At 29.2% G+C, this 23577-nt stretch overlaps 1 protein-coding gene across 2 annotated transcripts; it reads right to left on the bottom strand.

Annotated features, from left to right (window-relative positions):
- Positions 1–14: 14 nt before the first annotated feature.
- Positions 15–23565, bottom strand: LOC107455095 (tumor protein p63-regulated gene 1-like protein). 2 transcript variants are annotated; one of them, XM_043043419.3, is made up of 6 exons: positions 23379–23565; positions 16415–16524; positions 14261–14352; positions 11456–11632; positions 7874–8008; positions 15–769 (listed from the first exon to the last, which is right to left on the bottom strand). In XM_043043419.3, exons 1-6 carry the CDS (start codon positions 23563–23565, stop codon positions 412–414), a joined length of 1059 nt encoding a protein of 352 aa, XP_042899353.1. In that variant the 3' UTR covers positions 15–411. The 2 variants fall into 2 exon arrangements, with proteins under 2 accessions (XP_042899353.1, XP_042899354.1); XM_043043420.3 differs by lacking the exon at positions 7874–8008.
- Between the last annotated feature and the right edge of the window lie 12 nt (positions 23566–23577).

Below are 23577 nucleotides of genomic sequence, written 5' to 3'. Positions count from 1 at the left end.
AGGGTAAAATATTGTTTTGATATAATAAGATTTTTGAGATATCGAGAGTATACTATTTTGCGATTTTTGAGATATCGAGAGTATACTGTTTTGCGATTTTTGAGATATCGAGAGTATACTGTTTTGCGATTTTTGAGATATCGAGAGTATACTGTTTTGCGATTTTTGAGATATCGAGAGTATACTGTTTTGCGATTTTTGAGATATCGAGAGTATACTGTTTTGCGATTTTTGAAAAGTGGTCTGCAACAACAGGCCAGTAGGAGAATTTCTTAATTTTGCTCTATACTGGCTTGCAAAGAGATCCGATTACTTAATTAGACTAGGACACATGCATGCAACAATACTCAAAGAATTTCAGCCAATTGTATTCATCCACTGTCACTTCTGTTTTAAGCTCGGGTCGTACACTTAGAAGCTGACTTTACCACGGGATTTAAAAAAACCCAATTCATTTGCATTGTGAAGTGCGGCGGCCAGGCCTGCATAGCTCTCAATGATGATTGGCTGATAGAGGACTTTGCAAAGGGGGGTGGAGGGTGATGCCATTGGGGTAGCAGAATTACTACCCTCTGAAAGAGTGTTGACCAGAGTTTTGGAAAAATCTTCTATGTTGTAATTCGTCTTCTCAGCCGTATCCATTTTGAAAAGAGGATGCGAAGTATAAGTGGCCCACGGAATTTCTCGGCTCCAGGGGTTCCAGCGTTTCAAGGCGGGGATCTGTTCCAGACTACCCCAGGAACACTGCACACCAAGTTCGTTTCTGGCACTAAAAATAAACACACAATTTGTTGAAAATGATTTTTTGATTAGAAATTAATATTTTACAACTTTTTAAAATAATAATTAGAACATATAGTGGCTAAAACTTCATTACATTACAATGATTTTTTTGAGAAAGAGCATAATATATATATATATATATATATATATATATATATATATATATATATATATACACACTGAAGAGCCAAAAAAACTGGTATACCTGCCTAATATCGTGTAGGGTCCCCGCGAGCACGCAGAAGTGCCGCAACACGACGTGGCATGGATTCGATCAATGTGTGAAGTAGTACTGGAGATAATTGACACCATGAATCCTGCAGGGCTGTCCATAAACCAGTGGGAGTAAGAGGGTTTGGCGATATCTTCTGAACATGACGTTGCAAGGCATCCCAAATATGTTCAATAATGTTCGTGTCTGGGGATTTTGGTGGATTTCCGATACTCACGGTATACTCGCGAAATGGTCGTACGCGAAAATCCAAATTTAATTGCTATCTCGGAGATGCTATGTCCCATCGCCCGTGCGCCGACTATAACACCACGTTCAAGCTCACTTAAATCTGTATAACCTGGCATTGTAGCAGCAGTAACCGATCTAAGAACTGTGTTAGATACTCGTTGTCTTATATACGCGCTGCCGATCGCAGCGCTGTACTTTGATTGGCTTCACACCCCTTTATTTGCATACTCATGCCTGTACCAGTTTTTTTGGCTCTTCAGTGTGTATATATATATATATATATATATATATATATATATATATATATATATATATATATATATATATATATATATATATATATAAGGGTGACAGTCATGGTTGAGTGTACAGTCACGCAGATAGCATTTGGAAGGCAAAAATATTTTATTTAGCTTCACATTGCATGTTCAAAACACTTTTGATCATTGGCGGAGCCCAAATTCGCAGACCAAAAACGGTCTGCTCTTTAGCTTTTATCCTAGGGAAAGTAGCAAATAAATTTTCCTCTATTTTATTATATCTTAGGGAAAAAGGAAAACATTAATAATTACAATTGGTTTATTAAATAGGTCGTGCGATTCCCACAAAAAGTAAAAGGAAAAACGTTTTACTTTTAATTAATGCATGCTTGAGACAAAAATAGATTAAGGACAGGATGTGAATTTAAAAGTGTGAGAAAGTGTTTCGATTAGAATAATAAATTAAGGAAAGGATTTGCAAAAAAGAAATAACATAAAGTGATTAATTGTAGCTTTTTATGCGAAATATATATTTTAGTAAAATTATCCAGTTTAAGGAGAATAATCTTTCCAACTAAACCAATTCTTGTAATTTCTAAGGCAATTTATCCTACCCCAAACTAAAGAGAATAGTATAGATTCCTTAATGCCTAATTAACACAGAGAAATATTTAGCTATGATATACTAGAGAAACTGGAGAAGGAGATTTAACTTTGAACTGTACAAGATTGATAAACAACCTGATATTATTACATACATAAAAATAAATAGAATTAATTGGATGGCCTATGAGATTCGAATGAGTGATGACGATAGAATAAAAAAGATATTGCTTTTTAGACCCACTGAACAAGATAGCGGAGAAGGCCGCGATAGTGACGGGCTGATTCGGTGGAGTCTGATTTTCTTGCAATTATAGAAAAAAATTAGAGATCCAAGATAAATCGGAAGTCGTTATGGAGAAATCTTCAGAAAAAGGCATTGACCCACATTGGGCTGCCTGGTCAACTATGATGATGATAAGGATACTAGAAAAACTACTATAGAGAAAGCAACAAACTCAGAGTTCAGATAAACTAATAGAGAATGTAAGCAACTGGTAAGCCTGCTTTTTTGTTGAAAAAAGATCACCTTTTGAGACTTTTTGCACTCTGGCTTATCTACTTAGCAGGAACCTTTCATAATTGACTTATTCGGGTGAAAGATTTTATGTAAATAGAAACTTGAGTATAAGGGATTGCATATCAAAACTGTTTTTCACTTCAAATATGAGGCAGCACATTCACTGTGTTTTTGTTTCAAGATTATAGAACAAGAGTTTAAAATTATTTGATTAAGGAAGCTTTAAGCTCAATTATAAATTTTAACTAAATGTCAGAATGTGGGAATATAAGTTATATAATAAGTTATACTGTTTTTTTTTATTTATTTTTTTTAATGCTACGATAATATAAGAATTTTCAATTTATTGATTTCAAACTATGAGTTGTTCAGTTCTCTGTTAATAATTAACAATTCTTCTTTCTATTCTAAATAAAGTAATCCTCAAATTAAAAACAGTATATTTCGTTATTTTTTTGTTGACTTAAGTAGGGAAAATGACTCTTTCTTTAATGTTGCTGTTTATCTTCTTTCTTTTTTTGTAAATTATTCAATTAAACTTCAAGATTTTTTTGGAAAAATATCGTCCTGATTCTTTCTTTTTATTGACATTTGATAAAAAATAAATATTTTTTAAAAAATTGACATCCATTCAGAATTTTTAAATGTTTCAAGTTTCAATTATCAGCCAAAATGTAACATTTTACTTTTCGCACAACATATGAAACAATGAGTCATTATATTTTTAATAATTAATCTATATAGTCAGAGTAAAATATAATTTTACTTTTTGAAATACAAGGTATCATGTAAGATAAATTTTGCTTTTTTGTCACAATAACAATGCTTCAACTAAAAACTATATTTTATTCTACTCATTAACAAATCAGATACTGTTTGTTCAAAAAGATTTGAAAACTACTTTGTTTTTCATGACCTGTAAAAATGGGATTATTTTGTTGAGTTTTATGTTTAAAATGCTTTAGATTGTGTTTTTATATATATAATTTTTTAATACACATCAAACTAAAATATTTGAAAAAACATCCGGAATTAAATCACCTAAATTTAAATATTTCTAAAATAATTTTTTCCCACCCAGTTTTTAATAAATTAAATATATTTTATAAAAACACAAAATGATGTTCTACTCCTTTATACGAAAATAATTTCAAAGGCAGAAGGCAACAATAACATTGGATCAAGAATAAAAATTTGCTTAACTACAGTTAAAAAGTTATTTCTTAAATTAATTTTTGTGGCAATATTAATTTATAACATTTATAGGAAACAATAAAATTTTATTTTTAATGAATCTCATAATGAATGCGCTTATATTTTAGCCACCATCATTCAAAAACACACACATACATGCAACAATGAATGCATTAAATATGTACTAGTATTGACTAATTAAATACTACTCATCAATACAAATTTTGCATGCATAGTACAAAAAAAAGCAAAAAACAAAAAAATATAGAGTAATGGGTATAATGCATAAATAATCATTAAGCTATTAAAAATGAACATTTTTCTTTTCATTTTCAACTTGACTTTAACAATAACTGAAGAATTTAAAAAAACCTGACTATAATAATTTAAGAATGAATATTAGTCAGATAAACAAAATAAGTTTTAATAAAGTTCTGATAAATTTAATTTGCAGATGTTAGGTGATTTCCCACAATCTTATAAATTATATCACAGTACTGGAATTTAAATCAATTATTGTACTTTATAGTTCTTTAGATTTGGCAAAAAAAACTTAATTAATTGAGTAATATTATAGTTAAAAGTTCAGATGTTCAGGAAAATGTGTGATTTTTATTTTCCAATTTAAACCAATTTCAAAGTTAATTAATCTATTTCAGTTAAAAAGAAATAATAAACACAGCAAAGAAAACAGAAATTTCTATTGATATATTTGTAAATATCTAAAAATTAGAAAACATTTAAAAAAAATTCGTAAGAAAAAAAATTCTTAAAAAATTTCTTAAATCTTCTCATTTCTAGACTTTTTTTGTTTGTTTTTGTTTACTAAGGTAATGTGTGTGTAAATACAAACCAACAATAAATCAATGTGCAACAAACGTGTATTGGCGGGATTAGTTCTACTTTAATAAATTCCCTTTTTGCAACATTCAACAGCCAATTTAATCACCCGGATGCTATTCCTCAACTATTTTCTATGCTTTAAAAATTAAAATGCTTTTTTACATTCAGCTTACCAAGCAATAGCTTTGCAAAGAAAAAAGAGTTACAAATGGTTATTGTTTATAAGCATAATTAGAGCAAAAGCACATGAAGTAAATGACTTAATAGTTAGTGTAGCATTAGTACAACATTAACAAGGAAACCCCAATTCAGTTAACGTTTTCGTGCTTAATGTTTCAGTAATGTTCAATTAATGTGAGTCAGCTAGCATTTCATTTTTCCAGTTAGTGAATTAAAGTATTGAATTAGAAACATTATATTGTTCGGAAGGCATTTTGTTGGATAGTATGATATGACTGGAGTTACCTTAAAGGTAATACCGCTTTTTCTTTCCATAGTATTCATTTTAAGTTAAATTTGGAATAGCAAGTCTTTGTTTTAAAATAAAATGTATGCGTTGTTGTTGTTCCATTTATATGGAATTACGCAACTTCAGTGGCCAGGATAGCCTGCCTGTTCGGTAGGGTGCTGGACTCACATTCGCGAAAAGGGGAGTTTGAATTCAGCTGGCCAGACTCCCCATGCAGTGAATGGTGACTGGTGCACGCTAAATCTATCAGGTCACAAAGTCCTCCCTGTTCCCATAACAAATTATAACTCTGGGGGTAATGAATTAGAGATTGATCGTTCTCTGGTTAATGTTAAAATTATGATCTATAGATGAATGGATAGATGGATTGATGGATCCGTTTTCTAAACGGGTGTGACAGAAGTCAAATTCTTGTCCACAGATGGCGCCACTGAAAAAACAAGAACAATCGCACCCCTTGCCTTAATGGCCTGCAACAACAACATGCTACTTCAGTGGAATTGTATTTAATTAACGTTCATAAGAAGTGATTTAATTCCCATTCCCCAGACATAGTGAAAGAAAGAGACTTGAATTGAAATTAGTGAATGAAGTTGATTGGCTTGAAGTAAAGTTTAAAAGTTATCATTTTTTTTTTTAACAAGAATAGCTGTACAAAATTTTAGATACCTAACTTCTTAATATCTTCAGCTGCCTCAATGGCACCTAAGTTTAGATTGGTCCATTGAGGTGGCAAACAATATGGAATCTGATACGATATCGCTCTCAGCCCATTTAAGGCCAAGCATAGGATTTTTATTAAATGTTGTATTATTTTTGTTAACATTTGCTTAAATTGCATTCATTAAAACACAAGAACACGCATGAAAAATAATATTTAATTGAAGAAATAAAATGGTGCATACAGGCACCATTAGGCAAATCAACAGACAAATCACTTACATTACTTTAGCTTTCTTGAACATTAGCTTTTTTATGACATTTGTTTTACTTTTTATTTTATTTGCAGAACTTGCAACTTTAATCCATCATAAAAACACATGATTAAACTTAAGTGGAATAATTATACATTTTCAAATATTCGAATTTTACAATAACAATTTTATTTGCAGAAACTAGCGTAGTTTGAAAATGTTTCAATCGAAAGTGTTTACTCCAATTGAATTACTAAAACATTAGAGATCTCTTCAGAACGCTTAAAAATAGAAGAAAAATAAAATGAGTGAAAATATAAGTCTCAGGGCTAATAAAAAATATTGTTTGAAGTGGTACGTTTATGCGCATTTGGCCGAAAATGGGTAAATAAAGTCAGTTGACAATATTCTAGCATCACCACTAAAAATTAAAAATACTTTGACTTATACGGCCCAACTTAATAAGTATCTTCTTTATGTAAATTCTACATTGTTATCAAGAAAATAAGATAAACTTTTACAATTAGAATCAAATGAAACAAGCTAATTATTTTAAAATATAATAGACATTTGTAATGATTTAAAATTTAGGATCACTATGTTAAGCAGATTTAGGAAGAGATCTGCTGAAGCATTATATGGTTTCTGAGAGTGAGAATTGTTATTTAACCAGTAATGATTTTTGAACTCTCTAACTATATTTAGACCCAATCAATAGCTCGATTTTTATTAAAAATTGTGGTTGCTTTTGTGAAATTATTTAAAATAAAATTTCAGTGGGGAAAAAAACAATAAAATTTTTAAAAAATATAACTTTCCTAATAATTTAAAAAATTATGGAAAGGTTATGCAGTTTTTTCCTAGTAATCATTTTCAACCTTTAAGTTTTTTCCTCCCTTTTAATATCGAAGAAAACAGTAATTTTGCTAATCTTATTAGTTTTCAACCAATACAAATAATAGAATCAAATTCAGAACTAGACTAAATGCTTCTTCAAAGCTGCAAATTAAATTGCTGAACAAGAAACATAATTTTAATGTTATTATTAATAAAGTGATAAAAATTTTTTTTTAACTTCTCAGTATATATTTTCAAAATAGTGGGTAATTACTCAAAATGGTTAGTTTAGTTGTTTAATACGTTCACAATTGCCTTTATACGCATTCTTTATAGTGTCAGGGTACCACCGAAAGAAAATAGATCAGAACTGAAAAAAACTGGAATCTGCTACAGGGTTCACACTCAATTGGGGGGAAAAATTCCCTGACTTTTCCAGGTATAGCAGGTAAATTTCAATGAAAATTGAGACCATATTTTCATCAGAAAACTTTGATTCTTTTATTTGTTACGTGAAATAGATTTTCTGTGCAAAAAATATTATTAAATGAGGATGGAAACATTTCAGTTTCAATAATTGTAATAGATGTAAGAATTATTTAACTCTAATCTCAATAACTGATTACTGTTACTGACAATTTTAAGAATGGTTATTTTCCAGGTATGACATACATAGAAAATATTGCAAATTTTTGTAAAAAAAAAAAAAAAAAAAAAAAAAAAAAAACTGCAACTTTCCCTGATTTTTGGAGTTAAAATAAAATTCCCTGACAATTCCAGGTTTTCCCTGACCCTGCTGCTATTCTAGATCAACGTTCCCTCAACAACTTTATACGCAAAACTGCAATAAGTAACTGCAATGTGTAGTAAATAAAAAATAAAGCCAAAACAGTAAAGTCAGTGAAATAAAGAAAGGAAAAGAAGAAAGAAACACACAGAAAAGAAAAGAAAGAAGGAAGAGAGAGGGAAGCTGAAAGCAACACCTACACAGCCGATCTGGGTCTACTGGCAACGACTGTCATCTTGGCAGGGTTTTGCTCAACAGGTTGTCTGAAATTGCGGCCCACTCTTAACTTGGGTATAATTCTTTGCTTTAAAAAGTCCATTGCTCCATTTATCTTCCTTCAGAGGAAAGAAGAGGCAGCACAAAGGAGATTAACACATAAAGCACTTATTAACACAAAGTCTCAACAATTTGTTTAAAAACACACAGAGGACACACAATTGTTTCTGAACAACACACAGCCCCTGAATTTACATGCTTTTTTTTTAAAGAAAAATTCACTTGAGGAGCCTTCCTATTAATACATTTTCAAATCAGGGTGCATAGCCAAATTATTCACCAAAAAATAAGCACTTTTCAAGCACTCAAAAAATATTTTTAAGCACTTTAAAAAAAATATCACAATTAGGCAGGTTTGGAAAGTTTTTGACAATTGACGGTTTTATCTTGTTTTTACAGTCACGTAAAAAAAAAATTTTCACTGTTTTTAACAATCGTCAAAAATAATGAAATTTTGAATCACATAAAACGAATGGCATTTTCATACTCTACGGACAGACAATACGCCGAAATAGATTGGGGTGGAATTAAGTGTGAAAACGTTGAATAGAACAATGTGAACTGTGTTTTGCATAATTCATAACGAAAATCAACATGGTAAAGGAAAAATTTCACCTTGAAAAAGGGAAAATTAAGCAATTTTTTAAAAACATCCAATAAAAAAAGCACCGTTAAGGGCTTTTAAAAAAACAAAAATCGAAAATAAGCACTTTTTAAAAATGCTACGCACCCTGTCAAATTCTTATAATAATGAATCCTAACATTCTCTCTCTCCAACGTTACTCAAGGCGTGCCTCTTTTTATGAACAAATAAATTTAAGAATCTTGGTATAGTTCGTTCACCAAAAGTTGGCACTTAGCTCCATCTCCTTGGACAAAGAGTTCATTTCAGAGCGGGAATAAGAGGAGAAACGTCTCCACGCTTGAAATTGAGACAATCCTTCCTTAATGCCCGCCAAACGCAAATAGTGAATTATTTTTTAATCACTTACCTTACTTTATCATCTGCTATTATACCTTTTGTTACTCTAGCTCAGTGATTCTCAAGAGACAAACTATTCACTCAAAAGAGAGAAATATCATCAACATATAATGTTAAAAATATTCAATGCTAAAAAATTAACATAAAGATTGCAAAATAAATATTTTTGTCATACGATCGTCAAATAGCAACCTTGTTCAGAATTGTTCACATCCTTCTCCCAAAAATAGCAAATTAGTATAGTCGGATACCATGTGATGAAGGCTGAGCCAAGTGCCAACTCCTGGTGAACGAACATTAATTATATCCATGCATGGCTTGCGTAGCCTATATTATATAACTGTGATAGTCTGTAAACTTTGACCAGCGCTATTACTTTCTATATTAGAAAAAATAACATTTTCAAACAACTAGCATTTCTTATGCGTTTGTATGCATTTTTAGTTAAAATGACAATAACAAACCTATAGATTAATAACTCGTAACAATTTTATGCCATGGAGGCTTTTACCCAAGGTTATCATAAAGTTATTTTTTGGTTATTTTAGAAAAAGGAATTTGACTGGGAATAAGAAATGTCTTAACAGTTTTTGATGATCAAAACAAGCAACTTTTTTTTAGCATTACATTAGAAAGACTCCTTGTTAAATTATTAAATAGATACAATGACGTTTCGGCTGTGTTGCTTTATAATTGAATAAAGTAAAATGGGAATTAAATCAGCAATATTAGTTGAAAAATGTTGTCCTCAGTGTGTTAAAAAAAACAATCTTATAAGCACACACAAAAAATTTTATGCCAAATAACCTTTCAAGTAAACTGAATTTAACTACTAAACGTTGTTTCATTGATTCAATGAAAATGTACCACTAAAAAAGTGTCAATAAATTCCACTTCATCAAAAAATATAAATTTGAAGTCTGTTTTTTTCTTTGAAAAGTATGTAAATGTTTAAGTTGTTGTATTTAAGTTGTATATAACTTTAACCAAAATTTTCTTTAACATTTTTTTAAAATAGTCTGTAGAACTTTAGTTTATTAAAAAATTGCTTAATCAGTTTTATGTATCATTTGAAGTCACTAAAATAAAAGTTTTTTTTTTTAATGAACTTGCTTGAATCATTAATTCATTATGAAGCATATGATATAAAAGCATATGAAGCATAAAATATGTGTGCGTGTGTGTTCCTGGTTTTTACCAATATACAAAATTTTATTTAATCTAGGGTTACAATAAAACATATGAAACATTTAAAGTAATGTAAATTACATTTTCATTTTAAATTCAGATAAGCATGCAGTAAACATTATTGATTATAAAAATCTAAGTTAAACTTAGTAAAATCATTCACAATGACTTAATAATAAATAATTTGCTCTATTGCTTTCTCCTGTTTTGAATTAAGATAAGCCATTTTCATTTTAAATCTTTAACACACTTATTACTTTCATAGATTTTTTTTCATAATTTTTTGTACTACTACTATTTCAATTTTTTGTGCTTATGTTCAACTTCGTAGCATTGTAATTTTGAAACCTAATCCAGAAGACATGGAAAATCCGGAATCAATCAAGCATTGGGAGAAATTTATCTTTGTGGATGAATTTTTGATGGAACTAACCCGCATCTGTGTTACATGGAGAGGTAAACCACAAAAACGTCGCACAGTTAGCCTGATGGCAAGGGTTACTTTATTAACACTCAACATGCACTGTAGTACTGGCAATAGCACTATTTGTTGAGGAATAAGAGAAGTATGTTTGTCATCAGTGGATATTTTATCGCCAAATTTTTTTAAAAATTTCTTCAATAAATACGGAGAAATTTGAGAATCTATGGGTAAACAGGAGATAGTCGTAAAATACAGGAGTCTTCTTTAAAAAACAGGAGAGTTGGCAGGTATGCAAAAACGTCGCACAGTTAGCCTGATGGCAAGGGTTACTTTATTAACACTCAACATGCACTGTAGTACTGGCAATAGCACTATTTGTTGAGGAATAAGAGAAGTATGTTTGTCATCAGTGGATATTTTATCGCCAAATTTTTTTAAAAATTTCTTCAATAAATACGGAGAAATTAGAGAATCTATGGGTAAACAGGAGATAGTCGTAAAATACAGGAGTCTTCTTTAAAAAACAGGAGAGTTGGCAGGTATGCAATAAAGTTGTAAAAAAATAATAATAATTCTACGAATACAACAGTAACAAGTTCATATATTAATAACTGAAAAATGAACTGAATGTATTACTAAACAAAACATTTTAAATTTATTTATTTTCAGATAATTTAGTTAGTTGACAAAAAATATGAAACTCCTTCAAATCATACAAAAACATTTTAGGTATGGAATTGAAATTAATGCCTTAACACTGTCCATGGGCATTAATCAAGTACAATCATAAATTGGACAGAAATATTTCACCAAATAATAAAAAATTCAAGCAGCGATAAAAGACACTTAATTAAGAGTTATAAAAGTAATAATAAATAAATTAAATATTTTCAAAATAGACGAGTGACTTACGGCATTAATGACTTTTCAGGATATTTCAGTTCTCCTATGACTATTTGGGAGAATTTCTTAAGATCATATCGCTGATATTCTAAAAGCTTCAGGGTGATGAAATCATATTTTAAAGATATCAGGCTCTTCTCCGTCAGGAACAAGAGTCGCTCTTTTTCCGTATCCCAATGATCAATCCTGTAACAATTCACAATTTAGATATCAAAAAAAAAAAAAAACTAGTAAAACGTAAAGATAATAGAGTAATTATTTTCCTTTTTTTAATTCTTCCAAAATTAATTGAACTACTTTGTGAGATTAAATAAGTAATGTAAATAAATTGTATGATCCTTGTAAAATATGAGGAATTTTCAGACTATAACTATTCTGCATTAACCAAATTATTATTCCTCATACAAAAATTAAGAATAGAAAATTGAAGTGGGATCATTTATGAATTTCACTGTTCTTAAGAATTAATTTTGATTACGACTTCTGCTTTTTATTCTTAATCTATATTATTTTAAGAAATCTCATTACATCCCTAAAAATATTTCAAAATACAGACTTTTGTTCTAATGCAAGGAGACAGGATTCAACTTAGCAATTTGCCGGAATTTTTTTTTTTATTTCATTATATGAGTATGCTACTTTCTCATTATTTACTATGTACATTGATATTTCTCTGCATAATAAAAAATATAGATACTAACACAGGGTGCATAGCCAAATCTTCGAATCAAAAATAAGCACTTTTTAAAAACTTTTCAAGCACTTTACAAAAATTTTTAAGCACTCAAAAAATTCATATTCAATCAATGATATTATTGAAAAACAAAAACTTTTTATAAACAGTTTTAGCGTTAAAAAAAAACCAAAAAAAAAAACGGGCGTAAATCGAAACAATCAGTACTTTCCCACATCACCGAGTGTATTCAACTTGGCCCTAGACTCAGAACAAAAGTACCCTTACCCCCCTACGTCAAAAAAGTGTTAGAAGTAAAATAAAATAAACAAGAACAAAATTAAAATAAATTAAAAAGAAAAACATTTCATAAGGATCTGATATTCTTTATCCGAATTGGAGCACTCGGGTTTCGGTTTAAAGTGTGCGCGCATGCACAAGTCATAACGTGGGTACGACACGAAATCCGCATGAGTGATTACGTAGCAAACTTCCCATTTTTCTAGAAATGCATGGGATCCACCAGATATCACTGAAGGGAGAAGAAAAAAAAATTCGGAAAAAAAGCACTTTTTAAAAACGCCAGCTGTAAAAGCACCTTTAAAAGCTTTTAAAAACGAAATCCCCAAAAAAGCACCTTTAAGTACTTTTTACAAACGCTACGCACCCTGTAACACATATAAGGAAAATAAACACTGAAAAAAATTATTATATACTTTTTTTGGAGGAAATTTGAATAGAAAATTAAAATGGGATCCATACTAGATGACATTTGACTCTGAGAAGGACAGTTTGGTGTTAGTTTACAGAACTTTTCTTTACTTTAAGTCTCAATTGAATTGTTTTGGATCAAGCGCATTGTTTTATCACAACATTGCCAGCCTAATACAGCAGAAAAGTATCATATGTCTGACATTCAAATCTGGAGGGAAAAAATTCCCAGTGTTTTCCCTGTACATAGTATACATAATAAAGAGGAAAAACTCAATCACTGTGCTCTTGTGTGACATACATTGGGCTAACTATACTAATTATAATTGATGAAAAAACTTAGAGAAAAAAGAAACGGCTAAACATACTTAAAACAAATAATGCTATAGTAAATGAAATAGTTTAATATAGCTGAAATATCATCCTTAAATAGCCCTCAGTTTTCACTTCGAGTGGTTGCTATTTTTTAAAAAGATGAAAATAAGGAACAAAATTCCCTGTATTTTCCCAGTTTCTAAAGAAAAACTCAAAACTCCCTGTTATTTTAGGTGATATTTAAATTCCCTGTATTTTCCTGTGGAGCTGTAACCTTGTATCAGCACCGATAATATTTTGATAAAAACATGGGGACCATTCTACCATACACATTAAAAGAAAAGCTTTGCTCTGCTAGTGTTAAACAGGGTTTATACTCAATTTCTGTGGTGAAAAAATTCCCTTCTCTAAAGTAAAAACTTGCAAAGTAACACAGGTAAAGAAATTATAACATTGGTGTACAAAACATATTAATTTCTAACAAAACAACAAAAACAAAAGCAGTTGGGAAACAAAAGCGGTTCAACTAAGGTTAACAAATCCTTACAAGCATGAAAAAAATAAATAAAAAGTAAATAAAAATCAATGCAAAATCAACCCTTTAAGCATTTACTACCACAAGCAACCAAACACGTATAGTATTTTATTTTTCTAAAATTATGACTTTTTAAAATTCTTTAAAAAAGAGAAAGAAAGGCCTGAAAATCTTAATTTTCTGTCCCAGGTTTTGAACTTTTTTTTCCAGATGTTTGGTAAAAATTTATTTTGATTTTCCCTGAATTCAAAAATATTCTCTTAATGTATTTATTATTTACAGAATAAAATTGGAGTTTTTTTAAAGTATTAAGAATAAAATAAATAACAAACAAATTTATCAGTTTTGGTTATCTCAGTTACTGCAAACTGAACAATTAAATAAACGATGAAAGAGGTTAATAGCTCTTGCTTTGTTTTAGAAATTTCTTAACTGCTAATGTGGTTCATGAGAATTCAATTGTGATTTATAGAATTGAATTATATAGATATTCTCTTAATATATTTATTCTATTCAATAATAAAAAAGCATGGCCCAAAGGAAAGTGTTTAACTTAACTAAAATTAAAATATCAACTCACTCTGTGAGTAACCAAATGCCTCTCAAATCACCATCCATGTGATCCAGGAGTACTGGGCGACATTGCTCGGCAGCCTTCTGGAGAGCACCCTCCTGAATTCAAATATAAATCAATTATAAACTTGTGGCGTAACTACCACTACGATTATTAAACATCAATTCACTAGTGTATAAGACATGCTAACTCAATTCAATATTGGGGAAGGGTGCATAGCCAAATATTTCAAAAAAATTAAGTACCTTTTAAGTACTTTTTAAGCACTAAAAATATTTTTAAGTACTATATACATTAAAAAAATGCAAAACAATTTTCAGACTTTACATGATCATGATAAAATAATTTCTGACTAAGAACTCTTTTCTTGATTATATTATCCACCATAAAAAGATCGATTTCGGAGGGTGGAAAATAAAGCCTGAAACAGAGAATATCTTGCAAAATGCAGCCTGAAACTGAGAATATCTTGTAAAATGCAGCAGAGTTGCACATGAGAGTGCAAGACTCTCACTGAACCTAGCTTAGTATACGCACATGCAGACCCGCAAGTATTTCATCAAACATTTTAAATGATTGGCGCTTTAGCGCGCTACAGACCAACAGTGCGTTGAAATTCATTCTTTTTTAATTAATTGTGAAAACATTGAATAGAACAATGTGAAAGCCATACTTTTGCCTATATATATATATATGTATATAAAATTAGGATCTGTGCAGTAATAAAAATTATTTTTTTCCTATCATTTAAAGTTCTTAATTTATAAACGTAAAATCAATAAAATTAAAAACATTTTCAAAGACTATAAATAATCTAAGTTTCTAATAAATATTACAGAGAAAATCATAAATTTTTTGTAATTTAAAACGACAATCGATGCGGCAAAGAAAAATCTCTTTATAAAAAGATAGGAAATTAAGCACTTTTTACAAACCCAGAAAAAAATAGCACCTTTAAGGGCTTTTAAAAAACGTAAATCAAAAATAAGCACCTTTAAGCACTTTTTAAAAAAGCTACACACCCTGCAAACTTTAACTATGTGTTTTAATTCAATTTGCGAGCATAATAAGAATAAAGACTATTTACGTACTCATTACTTTAAAAAGGTGAAAAAAAATTATTAACAAAAATTATCAACATAATTATCAGGTATTAAAATTTTAATCAACACATAGGAATGAATTAGTAATTTTCATGCAATGAATTATTAATTTTCATGTAATGAATTAGTAATTTACTGAACTATATCAGGGTTGCCACTTAAATCAGGAGGAAAAAAAATTTCCTGTTTTTTCTCTGTATGTATTATACATTAAGAGGAAAGAATTACTGTGCTCTTGCTTGAGCTATATTGGGCTAACTATACTAGTTTTAATTGGTGGAAAAACTTAAGAGTAACAGCTGAACATACTCAAATAAAGTTAAAGTAAATGAAATAGTTTAGTATAGCTAAAACAGGATGTATAGCCAGATTTTTTAACAAAAAATAAGCACTTTTTAACGCACTCAAAAAATATTTTTTAATCACTTTCATAATTAAGATCTGTGCAATTATAAAAAAAAAAAATTTCCATCATTAAAAGTTCTTCATATATTAACATAAATAAAATTCAAAAGCTTTACATAATCATGATAAAATAACTAGTTTCTGAAATATATTGCAGAGAAAATTATGAAAATCATGTACTTTTTGTAATTTAGAATGGCAATCGACACGGCAAAGGGAAAAAAAATCTCTTTTTAAAAGATAGAAAATTAAGCACTTTTTACAAACCCTGAATAAAAAAAAAGCACCTTTAAGGGTTTTTAAAAACAGCAAATCAAAAATAAGCACCTTTAAGCACTTTTTAAATACACTATGCACCTAGTAAAATATCCTCCTTAAATATCCCATACATCACCCTTTGTGTAGTCACCATTTTTTAAAAGATGAAAATAAAAAATAAACTTCCCTGCATTTTCCTTGTTAATTTTGGTGACTTTTTAAATTCCCTGAATTTTCCAGGTTTTCCCTGTGGAGTGGCAACCTTGTATATGAACAAAAAAAAACATAAACAAAAAAAAATATTGCACAAGTCGAATAGTAGCCGCCAACTAAAAAAACGTTAAATATAAATGGGTAATTTCTTTATAATAAAACAAGTAATAAATAAGCTTACTCTAACAGCAAAGAAATCTTGAACATTGGTGGAACGTGCCAGACGAGTCGAAGAAGGACGCCGCTTATCGTCTCCAGATGCTTCAGCACCAACATTACCATTAAGATCATCTGATGAAGCATTTATTATTATTATTCCAAATAAGAAAAAATTTAATTAGAAAATAAATAATAAGTTTGTTTCAATGTCAAAACATTAAAGGTTGAAAGTTGATTATTTTTTTTCTACGACGTTATAAGAACCGCATAAGCTAAACTGCATAAAGCTAAACTCAGGAGGCACTAGCAGTTAAAATTTGTTTAAAAAAAATCTGGCTACTACTTATTTTTATGTCATCAGCATGCCATCCTATATTATTATTGTACTTGCGCCATCAACAAATATCAGTAGCAATATTTACTATTTAATTTGAAAATTAATTTAATTAGTTGTAAACATAAAAAAAAACTGAAGGTAACAACACTCAAAGCATGGCAATCCAAGCAGCAAAACAACTTGTAACTTCATTAGACTAATATTCATGGATCTTGGCTCATTAAGGGTTTAAAGGACCATTATTTTCACTTGATACTCACTTAATATTTCATAGTGTTTATTTGTCCAATATTGGCCCGGAATAGATTTGTCTGATTCGCCTGTTTTTTATAGCTACTTTTCAACCAATATCAGCCCTATGTAGAATTATCTGATTCAGACCACATTTTTTAATCCCTACTCGGCCAATATATTCCCTATATTGAACGGTCAGATTCAACTGATAGTATATAGCCATTATTTATGAAATGTTGGTTAACACTTCAATTTAATTTTTAAAATACCACTTTTAACTATTTAACTAAAAAATATTTTTTTTTTTTTATCATCTTTAAAATTTCAAAATCAAAATAATTCGGAGAAAAACATTTTTAATTTAAAATAAAATTGACGTTTTTATGAATTTTGAGTGAGTCCACAATTTGATTTACCACGCGAAAATCGGGTGACAATGTTAATTATAATAGGGTTATATATCTTTAATGAAGCTATAAATGAATACATTTTAATTGGCATTACGTTGGAGACAAAAGAAAGTTAATAAATTATTTTAAGAATTTTGAGCATGTCCACATTTTTATCTACCATTCTAGTTTTAGACATTAAAAATTTATTTCTTTTAAATTAGCAAGTTTACAAATTTTTTTACTCTTTTAACTTTGTTATTATTTTTGCTAGTTTTAATTCTTTTCAAAGGTAAAACTTGGATTTTCAATGTATTTTTCTGATTATTCTTTTATTCAAATTCATCAACAGTGTATTTTCTGAAAACAAAGCAAAATTAGATCTACTTTACTACTCTACTTTATGTACCCAAAACTTAAAAATAAGAAAAAAATTTAAATGTTTTTTATTTTAACCTCTTTTTTTTTTACTCTCATTTTATTTTGAATACGAATATACGGTTTTATTTTGTTATTCAGAAACTCTAGAAAACAACAAGCATCCCCTGTGGCAGAATTTTTTCAGGCTTTCTGCGACATATCCCTCTAATACTAAAATCTTTCTGCAATATACTTATAAAAATAACAAATATAGATATTACTAATTTAAAGTAACAAAAGCAACAAATTCAACAAAAAAAAATTCGAATCAGATAAAAAAATTTTTTTATTTGAAATATGTAATATTTTTTTATAATATTCTGGGCAATATTTTTGCATTTTGTAGGGGGATAACACACTAATTATTTCTTTTTTTGCATTTTGTAATTCATCATCACATTAAAAAAAAAAATAAGTGAAATCCTAGCAGTAACCACCGAAAAAAATATATATACCGATGACGAAATCACGCGAAACGGACTCTTCAAAAAGGGGTTACTAATTGCGTGTTTTCATTTCAAGATTCAGTCGTTGTAACAAATAATAGCATATTTTAAATATCCGATTTTAAAAACTAAGTGGAAATCAATAGTAATAACTGCATAAAAAAATAGAATGCATGGGTGCAAGTTGGAAAAAAGGCCAAGACTGAAAATTTTTTGACTGAAATACCGAACATACACAATACCCCTTCGACATATGCAAAATATCTAAGAAAGCTTTACCATAATACATCAAGTTTAAATACTATACAAAAAATATTTATTCATTTCTCTTTTGATAAAATAACAGAAGGACATAAGAAAGTAGACCAATAAAGCAGACCTAAAAAATATTTTTAAGGACAGAAAAAAAAAATTCTGATTTCCGTCTTCGAGTAAGTCTTGTTTTCGTCTTACTTCCGTCCGCGGACATTTTTGAAAGACGGAAATCCGTCCTGGGGACGGAAGACTTGCACCCATGATAGAATGAAAACTTCTACAGAAAAGAAAACCAAGTTTTTTTATTTCATTATTCTTTGTTTTTTATTATTCTCAAATGAGAATAGAAAAATCACAAGCATTTTTTTTCTCCACTATCATGTACGAGAAAGGCATCTTTTGAATATAATTCCGAAGGAAAGATAAAATATTTCAAAAATTTCTGCAGAAAAGAAAAGCAAAATTTTTTACTTCTCAAAGGAAAAATCTTTCTGTAAGAACTCAGCAGCGTTCTGCGATAGTGTTGCTGTGTCACCCCGATTCTGCCATGGGCAAGCATCTATTACAAGAAAATATTTTTTTTATGTAATTACTACAGTTTCCCAGCCGAAATAGAGTATCAATTTACTTAAACAGCATCTTGATACCTATATTATACACAAGGTATCTGCTACGTTTTAGATTTTCAAATCCATGTCTTTTCATAACTAATTCCGAGAATTTTTCATGACTTAACGAAGTTATACAAAAACACAGCAATAAATTTTTTAAAAAAAAACATTATAATAACATTAATTGAAATGATAGTTATAACCAAAACTGTTACACTCTGCATCTTTATAATCATAGATTTCAAAATTAAAAAAGAAAAAAAAAAAAAAAAAAAAACAGAGTAAAGAAAGCGTTGAAGCAATAAAATAGCTAAAAAAAAAATACCAAAGCAAATTTTTTTTTCTTTTTTCTCCACAGAATTATATTCTAAAGATACTTTTCTTGTTCATAGGAAAGGAAAGAAATACTCCTGGTTTTTCTGTTCTCATTTCGGAACAAAAAAAAATTCACCAATGACTGGCCTGCTTCAGCTAGAATTTTAAATAGATAAAATAAAAATACAAATAAAAATTTTGAAATCAAATTCGCTCTTGAAATGATGTTTTTTCTTTCATTTTTTAAAAGAACACCATAATTTTTAAAGAGCAAGACAAAAAAATTTTATATTTCAATCAGGGTTGGCAAGATTTTGCCGCAGGTGGAAAAAACCATGGTAAATACCGGTAAAAACCGTCCTGGCAAAAACAGGTTTTTGCCAAGCAAATTGGCAAAAACCTATATTTTCCAAGATGAGAGGACAAAAACACATTTTTGATACAAAATTATTCCTAAAATTGAAATATATACTATAAATATAAATAATTACAAAAAAATTAACAAAATTATTATTCCATAATTAAATGATAATGTAATAATATATCATTTTAGTAGTTTAAAACATTATTGATTGGAAAATTTGTGATTATTCTCTTTTTTCCAGAGAAATGAACTTATTTTAAATTAATATAACTATAATTTAAAGCATAAAGTATCTATCAACATGTGTAGTTAATCATTGTACAAATAATAATTTTTTATAATAAATAATAATATTATACAAATAATAATATTTATTTATTTGTAAAAAAACACTTATTTTAGGATTCTAAAATGAAAAGAGATCAAAAACTTTCAATCTTTTAAAAATTATTACCTTTATATTAATTATTAATATGTTAAAAATAATTTTTTCATGTAATGTATCAAAATTATTATTCCTTATGATTGAGTTAAATTTGTTTCAAGTATTTTGTAATAATATTTAATCAGCTAGTTAGATAATTTGGTTTTTGCCGGTTTTTACCAGGTTTTTGCCACTGTCCTGGCAAAAACCCCTTTTTGCCGGCAAAAATTCCAACCCTGATTTTAATAAAACATGACTGATGTGTGTGGGGATTTTGTTACACATTCATATATTTGAACACCATGAAATTGGGGGGAAGGGTAAAATCCATTTTGAAAATTACATTTTTTGTTGACCTAAATCCATGACTTTCAATGATTTTTTTTATAAAAAATAGTTAAACCATGACAAATTTTGTTCAATACCAAAATTCATGACTTTCGAGGTGCGCGGATACCCTGTATAGATGTACAGTGAAACCAGTCCAGTTGACCACAGGGTTGCCACAGTAAAAGAGGAACAAAAATAGTTGCTTTTAGTAGCCTCAAGAAGGAAAATAGTTGCCTAAAACTACGAAAATAGTTGCCTGAACAGGGTCAAAAATTGATCAAAAATTTGCTCAAAAATTACCAATGGCAAATCTTTAAATCAATCAAAAATAAATAAAAAGAAATAAGTCTATTACAAAAGAAAATACTAATTCTAAACATATTCCACTATGATATCAATATCATTGCTTAATATTTTCAATTAAAATAATAAAGAAGTCAAAGTAAAAGCAAACCCAAGTTCTATTTCATTATTCTTCAATAAAAATGATTTAAGATTTACTGGTTTAAAAATAATATTGTAACAAAATATTTTGCATAAATAAATTAAAAATTAAAAGAAAAAAACGAAAGTAGAAAACAAACCAAAGAAATGTTCATTTTCGAAAAAAAAAAATTATTACTTTTAAATTATTTGTTGAAAAGAAATTATGCTTTTGAAACATCATTAGACCGTCTTTTATTTAATTATTTAAAATAATAAAAAGTACTATTGACTAATGGTCAAATTCTGTACTTAATAAATGTAAAAATATTTTCTCCATTATTTTCCTTTTTGAAAATAAAATAGACTAAAGATTTATTTGTTTAAAAATGATACTGACTGTCTAAAATATTATAATAAAAAAAAAAAGAATACTTTAAGTACTAATGTTAAATTATTAAAAAGCGTCAAATCATTACTAAACTCTTTATTTAATTTTTAAAAAAAATTTTTGTTTTAACTGCACTACGCACATGGTAGGCGGCAATAAGTATGTGTCAGTGAGGGGACTGAAAAGTAACGTTCATTATTGAGAAAAAACTTCGCTAAGAGAAAAAGTCTCCCAATAGTCGCCTATTCCTGAAAATAGTTGCTTTTTTCGCCTTTTCAGGCGAAAAAAGTCGCCTAAGGCCAAAAATAGTAGCAAATAGTCGCATTTTAGTAGTCTGTGGCAACCCTGTGACCACCATTATCAAAAGCCCAATTTATCCTACAAATTAAAAGGAAACGAAACATTTGTAACCTGACTACTTGTCTCTTGAACACAGAATTAAATTGAAATTCAGGTTTGTTACAGAAAGGTACAGTACAGAACCCGTTATCCGGAAATCAGAAAACCGGAACGAAATTCGATAAATTTTCCCGCAATTTAAAAAATTTTTTTTTTTTTTACCTCATAAGATTTAGGATTTTTCTTTCTTTTTTGAAAGATGTTTACCTTACCATCATTTCAGAAATATTCATTAGTGTATTACCTCATCGTTTTTTCTTATTTTTAAGATTATTTCCAAATATTTTTTTTTTAGTAGGGTTTAACATTAAAAAAACGGCTTTTCGTAGCGATTCAGAAAACCGGAAAAATCAGTTATCCGGAATAGCGATAGTCCCGATCGTTCCGGATAATCGGTTCTTTACTGTATTTTAAACCCTTCATCTCGGTATGATATTATAATGCTCTAATAGCATATGCTCATGCATAATAAAATTTTAATAAATTATGAATGGTATGCATCATTAACAAAATATATACCTACATATGTGTTTTTCAAAAACAATCAGTTCATTAGTAAGATTATGTGATAAATTATATACATTCTCTGAGGTAATATGTCAGACTAACATGAAATAAGAATGACGACTCATCCCACTTTATAAGTTGATCACCTGTCTAAGTTGACCATAAAAGCAATGCACTGCACTTAAACAGGTATCACTAGATAATATTCTGAGCAAATATTTCAACCAAAGAGTAGATTTCAGTAATTAACTAAACCATCATATAAACGAAATTCTTGCTCTGACTATAACATTTAATGCAAATTTAAATATTTACTTACAACAGATTCGGATAAATAAAACTAAGATAGGAGTTACTTAAAGCAACAGTAAGTCAATCACCTGCCTAAGTTGACTGCTAAAGCATAAGCAATGCACTGCAAGTGGTCAAATTACACAGATAACAGTAGATAGCATTCAGAGTAAATATTTAAACGATATAGTAAACTTTAATAAGGGGGATATTTCCGTATCCTGATCTGTCATGCCAACTACAATAGCCAAAGTGTCAAATAGATTTTAAACTTGAAATTTTTTTAAAAAAAAAAACAAAAAAACATGTAGATGTTTTGCCCGGGGGTAACTACGAGTTATACCTATCGAGTTAGTCCCTTTCTGTGATGTTCGTTTAAGTTTCTCATGGGGCACTGCCCCGAAGCTTCCAAGCCTTGGCAATTATTCTGCCACAAATCACGATACAGAAATCTCCCCTCAATAAGTAACTAAACCAGAAAAAAACTCTTGATGTAATAAAAATATCTAACAGAAATTGAAACATATATTTAAAGTAGCCATCACATAAATGATTTTTCTAAAATGAAACTAAGATTATAAAAGAGAGGAGTCACCTATAGCAGCAGTAGGTTGATCACCCACCTAAGTTGACCACAAAAGGACAAGCAATGCCCCGCATGTAGTCAACTTACGCCGGTTTTGAGTAAATATTTCAACCATACGGTAAGCTTCAATAAGTAACTAAACCATCACATAAAATTCTTAATGTAATAAAAATATCAAAGGAGAGTTGAAACATTTATTTTAAACAGCTTTAGATGAATAATTTTTTCTAAAATGCAACAAAGATTAGAATCGAGATGAGTCACCTAAACCAGCAGCCGCTACCGATTCCGGTGGAGAAGTTTCTCGAGATAATGAGAGAGTAGCTCCACGAAACTCAGCCTCATTACAGTCTTCTAAACGATCGAAATCACTACTTGGCGAACTATTCGATATATTTAGGTTTCTATCATTATTTAAACCTACATCAGTGTAATTTTTTGAATTAGCCATAACGAAAAACGA

The sequence above is a fragment of the Parasteatoda tepidariorum genome, chromosome 9, assembly GCF_982258835.1.
Source record: "Parasteatoda tepidariorum strain Cologne lab strain chromosome 9, Ptep-v5.0, whole genome shotgun sequence".
NCBI lineage: Eukaryota > Metazoa > Arthropoda > Arachnida > Araneae > Theridiidae > Parasteatoda > Parasteatoda tepidariorum.
This window is presented reverse-complemented; position numbering and strand designations above follow the sequence as displayed.